The sequence below is a fragment of the Adiantum capillus-veneris genome, chromosome 18 (assembly GCF_014529385.1).
Source record: "Adiantum capillus-veneris isolate H3 chromosome 18, ASM1452938v2, whole genome shotgun sequence".
Taxonomy (NCBI): Eukaryota; Viridiplantae; Streptophyta; class Polypodiopsida; order Polypodiales; family Pteridaceae; genus Adiantum; species Adiantum capillus-veneris.
Window position 1 is genome coordinate 32,613,823 of NC_140948.1, and position 6,000 is coordinate 32,619,822.

Sequence of the window (6,000 nt, forward strand, 5' to 3'; positions counted from 1 at the left end):
GAGGATCAATCTCATTACGACTGTTGATGTCTGACATCTGTCGGCTGCATCTATAAATTCTGTCGTGGAAACTGTTGTTAATGGACGTCTCAGATGCCGTGCCCCCTAACCCTCGACTGTGATGGAGAGTACCACGTCTAGCACTAATCAATACCTTCTTGTGGACCTCCCTGAACCACTGCCCCCAACAAGAGCGACAGTTCTTCCGGAAGGTTTGGATAAAGAGAAATTGTTGAAGATGATGACATCTGGCCTTGAAGGATAGCTCAAGACCACATTTCGCAGCTCAATGACACCTTTGACTTCAGTGAGCTTCAAACCATCCTCTACCTGGCAATTCATCTTCATTGGTTTATTCACCATTTCGATGATTTTGTATGCCGCCACCTTCCCATTACTAAAAGCACTTATATTCCCCATAGCTTGACCGAGAGCCTTGCATTACAAGGCAATAAATACAGAAAACCAATCATGCCAGATTTTTGAAGGAACTTCTAGATGCTATTTCACAGGGAAAAAAGTGCTTACATGCCCCCAAAAATTGCAGAGAAGATAGCACTTATGGCTTTCTCGCCTGTAGTCTCCTTACGACGAACAAGGACACCCCCATACCATAATATTAGGGCCCATGAAAAGAAGAGAATTGTGAATGTAACTCCAATACCCAATCCCTTGGCCAAACCCCCTTTATAACCTAATTTGAATGTCAAAGCTAAGGAGTCTGTAAAAGTAAAAGCCTGAGTAGCTCTCTTCTCACCAGCAAACGAATGAACAGTCAGAATCTGCCCAATTGTCTGTCCATAAAATCAACAAGGTGGTAATTAAGCCATTACTTTGTGCATTCAACATACACACACACACCCCATTCACCCATCTTTTTCTTAGTTTGTACCTGTTCTACAATGGCCCCTGCATTTCCATAAGTTTCTTGACTTTAATTCGTCAATCGCGTAAGTGTGTATGCATACAAGCCCCCAGAAAATGCTATTGCTGGTACAAGAGCCACTAAAACCAGGCATAATTTCCATTGCAACGAAAACCCCACTCCAAAACCTCCAACAAAAGTGCCCACATATTGCAAGAAATTTCCTGCCTGCAGATAAAACAAACTGCATATTGATCATGGATGAACATACAATAGGCAGTAGAATGCTCTTTTATGCAACTTGGGTCTGGATGCAAAGTCCCCTTGACCTCACCACACCATGATAAGGGCTATTGCCTACTTGAGTGGTCCATCCTTCTCTAAGGGTAGGTTATCCTTCAATGTTCCCAGAACGCGGCCCATATTCAACATCGTTTGTATGTTGTGGCTCCTGCGCATAATGGAGGGTTATGTCTGGGAGTCTATCTTTCACTGGAGCACACACGAGGAGGATAGTCAAAGTCGTGAGGCCCACAGGCTATTCATTTCACGAGGCAGATCCACCCATTTTATCTATCAGTTATATTGCTAGAGATGTGGATATGAGGCAGAAAGGTACACGTATACTACCAATTGCCATATGTAGATTACCAGCCTGGAGCAGTCCAGTTATTTAATTCCACAGATACAAGCACAAGGAGAAGAGGACCGAATTAGGTGAAACTGGAGCAGTGCCCTCTACGTCTTGCGAAAATTGCACAAAAACTTCAATTCTACAATCAGTACAATGGCTCCCCCCTCAAGAAAGAAAAACATTTGGACACATTTATCAACGAGAGGAAGAAATCAAATGAAAGATGGGAAAATGAATTTCATTTTTCGCCCTTATGATGAATGTGGAAGCAAAGGCAAGTATGGAAAACAAAATCTGACAGCAATCAGTTACCTTTTCACTTACAGCGTCTTGCACCAGCACTGTATCCTTGGCGATGCTATCGACTAGCGTGCCAGTGCGAGCATCCATGTCAAAGAAACCCACCTCTTGGCTGAGAATGGCCTCCAGATACTTGAGTCGCATCTTGCTGGTTTGTCTTTGGCCTGTCTGCATCCAACAATGGAAAGATTTCCTGTTGCTGTCCTCCCCCTTTCTGATGCTTTCGTGTGCTATGTGCTATTTTGATTTCTTTGATATGTGTTATTTTGATTTCTTTGATATGTGCTACTTTGATTGTCATTAATAATAATGATTATGATTAAGCCACAAACTGCTAATTGATTGAAACCAACATCTAATTGTCTTTTCTTCATTGTTTACAGGCTTAAACATGGATGGTAGCAACTTCGTCTCACGGGATGATAGAACACCTGAATGCAGTGAAGATTTTAGTGCAAATGACAGCATGGATGTGGAGTCCGGTACATTCTTCTGAATTGTCAACTTACACTTTCGCATTCAACTTCATTCACTAAAACTCGCTTTCCTCTCCTTCACAAACTCAAAATCGAGAATCTACATAGTCTTTCCACCTGAATACTACTTTTACAGATTCATGTCAAAATACGAAATCTCCTTCGTCCTCTCATGAACATCAACAAACTCCTTGCAAAACTCTTGCTATCTTACCCACGGCATCTTGCGCCCCTTTAGGAGTACCACCAAAGGTTTTTAAACGCATACAACAAAAAAACAAGGTAAAAAAGGACCTCCTTCCAAAATTCACACGAGAAGGTATGTTGTTTACAATTCTGAAAGCGAACAATATTTGTTAATTGCCTTGTATACAATTTGTGAAGTCATGTCCTTTTTCAGGCTTCTCCAACCCTCAGGCTGACAAAGGCAAACTCTCTCTTGTTGGCACACATAGCGAATCGACCCAGCTTGACCCTGAACACCACAACCTCAACTTAGTGCCTCATTCACCTAGCGCTATTCCTTTGTTGCATATTAGCGAGATCTCAGAATCCAGCCCTAGGTTTTCCTTGGAAGGAAAAATTTTAAATAGATATGGTACTTATAAGGTACCACCAGAACAAGCAAAATATGGGTGCTTCTTAAAAGTAGATCTGGTTGATGTCCAATGCATGCATACAATCACATTAGTTGTTGGGCAAGAATGCATTGAAAAGTATTCCAATAAACTATCTATTGGCGAGTTCATCAAGGTTGAAAATTTGTCAGTGAAACCGAGAATGATGGGGGAACTGCACCATACTCTCTTTACTTGGATGCAGCTGCATTTGTAATTAAGGCTGAACCTTTTCCAGTCAGCCTTAGCTTCTGTCTCCAAACCAGCATAAGAGCTTTCTTGGATGAAGCTCCTGCACTGCATGGAAGAGGAATAATGATGCCCCTGGCGACAGTAGCCTTTGTCATCATTCATAGAGAGGATCCATTGTCTACTTGTGGTACTGGTCGAGCAATTGGGGATCTCCTTGTGGCAGATGGTCCAACATCTTCAGACACAGCCATTGTAAGATTCTTCTTGTTTGTCTTTATCACAACATCAAAGTAATCATCTTGAACTTGTATTGATTGCTCTTATTTGTCGTGAAGCTCTCTTTTGTTAATGAACAAAAGACAGAGCTACAGTCACTGTTAGAGGACCTTGAAACAAATGATGTTTGCATGTATAATGGTCGAAATGTTGGCTCTTTCAAAGGTAGTTCAAACAAGCTATTTGTTAAGGACATGACCATCATCACACCTGCACAGAGCTCACAACTACGTGCAAAACTTACTTTTGTGTTTGAATCCCAAACCAAAGAACTTGGTTACGGAACTGAGGTTTGCCTATTATCTTTTTTGTTTTAGACTCTTATTTTCATTATCGAGTTTGACAATAGAATTAAGTTTCCAATGTTTCTATGCGTTGCTTTTACCGCTCATAGGTCACTGAGAGCCTTCGAATTGTGAACATCAACAGCATCCTCTTGGTGCAACAATGCGCTGCATGCAACTCTTCAAAGATTCATTGTGCAGGGAGCACAGGTTATTGCACATCTTGTGCAAAAACTTGTAGAATCAACAAGGTACCACAGTTAGAGGCAAAAATCACAACAGCAGACAACGTAATCAATGCAAAGATTCTTGGTGACATTGTAGATACAATTCTCTGCTTTGACAAGCCCTTCAAAGACCTTTACTTGGAATCAGCAATCGACGCACGAGATTCCCTTGCATCTACTGTGAAAATAAGAAGCTTCAAAGTTAGTGTCTCAGGACATATCACATCTTTTATCAAGCAAAGGGCTCTAGAAAATTGATGTGATTGTATCGAATTATTTACTTTGAACCTATGCTGATGCTTGTGTTCTTGTATTGATTTGTGGCTTTCAATCTAATTTTCATCGCAAGTTTCTATTTTTTAGCAACATCTCTCTCTCCCTCTCTCTCTGTCTCTCTCTCTCTCTCACACACACACACACCCCCACACACTCTCTCACTCACAAAAACACACACACACACACACACACACGCACATAGGCACACACATGCACATTTACATTGCATAATCCAACATCTAACCTTTTTGCAAGCATTAGCATTCTCTCTCTCTCTCTCTGTCTCTCTCTCTCTCACTCTCTCTCTCTCTCTCTCTGTCTCTCTCTCTCTCACTCTCTCTCTCTCTCTCTCTCTCTCTCTCTCTCTCTCTCTCTCTCTCTCTCACACACACACACACACACACACACACACACATCTATCTTATTAGATAACCATTTCTCTCTCACACAGATGACACAATGACACAACATCTCCTCGAAATCATACTCAAACATTCACATGACAGCTTTACCATTATTGCTAAAAAATTCATGGAAGCTCACCCTTCAACACCTTTCACATTGTCGTCAATTCTTTGTAAAGCAAAACGCATTAAAAAACCTTCCGAAAGACATTCAAACACTTAGACGTATAAACCAAGCCACAACCATCCACAAAAACAAAAACAAAGCCATTTCCACCTTCATAAAAGCAATAAATGATAAGCCCACTACTCCATGCAAATCTTGTGGTCGCTTAATGTTTAGATCACAATTAACATGTATCAAAAGAAATATTTTACAAGGTCAACGAGCCATACCCCGAGAAGACACAAACCTAGAAAAGGTATGCACAAGTTGCAAAGGATCTGTCAAATCTGCCTTCTCTCTCTCTCTTTGTCAACACTCAACACAATGGGTTTTAATACACCTTTGCCAAATGTTGCAGTTTTAAATAATGTAGAAGCACGCTTAGTATTCACACATATTCCATTTGCTAAGATAAGAGAACTTACTTTCGATGGACAATATGGAATTCGCGGAAGCGTTGTGAATGTCCTTGCAAACATCTCTGAAACCCACAAAGTGCTGCCACGTTTTGTGCACGAAGAAGCGTCTATTTTAATTGGAATTAAGAGAAAATTAGAGTATAAGCATTGTTATTTAAGTAACATGGTTAGACCATTAGTAACTATGAGGGCTACACAAGATCTACTGACTACTTCTTTATACTAGCAAGAAAATGTTACTTTGAATAAGTTCTGGTTGGATCATTTGGCACAAAGTAAAAAAAACTCAAATATGTCACTAGAAACTCCAATCAACCTAAACCTTGACGATGATGACGAGATTTACTCTGACGTTATGCTACATGGTATAGATACTCCTCAACAAGTTGTTGACTACAATGACAAAATTACATACGTTGCACCAAGTGAAGGAAACCATCCATTGGGATTATTTAATGACGAATTTTTTGAAGAGCTTAGCTTTCCAACCCTATTTTATGGAGAACCTAGAAGATATCACCAGTTTAAAACACATTACCAGACCATGGTAAAATGGGAGCTTATGCATAAAGATAGGCGCTTTTCACTAAATATTGAAAACTTGTTTTTCAAAGCTGTTAAAATTATGACTCAAAATGTATTGTCATCAATTTGGATTCGGTTACGTAAAGGAAAATTACAAGGTCTACCCTTACAAGCAAGTGATGTTCGTGAGGATACCAACATTGAACGCATCTTAGCTTCTCGAATTGGTTATAGAGATTTTGAAAGCTTGCGTTCCTCCCCAGAATACAAAGACAAACTTTAAAAAAATGCTTTTGCAATGATAAGACAATTAGGTCCTCCAACCTTCTTTGTCAGAGT

The 6,000-nt window shown here is 40.2% G+C and overlaps 1 protein-coding gene and 1 pseudogene across 1 annotated transcript; one reads left to right on the plus strand and one right to left on the minus strand.

Annotated features, from left to right (window-relative positions):
• Positions 1 to 934: 934 nt before the first annotated feature.
• On the minus strand, positions 935 to 1,973 carry LOC147435451 (ABC transporter B family member 19-like). The gene is made up of 2 exons (XM_086487960.1): positions 1,812 to 1,973; positions 935 to 1,093 (listed from the first exon to the last, which is right to left on the minus strand). Exons 1-2 carry the CDS (start codon positions 1,971 to 1,973, stop codon positions 935 to 937), a joined length of 321 nt encoding a protein of 106 aa, XP_086344086.1.
• Positions 1,974 to 2,190: 217 nt separating this feature from the next.
• LOC147435452 (uncharacterized) lies at positions 2,191 to 4,129 on the plus strand (annotated as a pseudogene).
• The last annotated feature ends 1,871 nt before the right edge of the window (positions 4,130 to 6,000 follow it).

Coding starts and splice junctions, on each gene's coding strand:
- LOC147435451 (XM_086487960.1), bottom strand. CDS start 1,973: ATGCAGACAGGCCAAAGACAAACCAGCAAGATGCGACTCAAGTATCTG. Junction 1,094..1,811: donor AAGACGCTGTAAGTGAAAAG/GTAACTGATTGC, acceptor TTTTATCTGCAG/GCAGGAAATTTCTTGCAATA.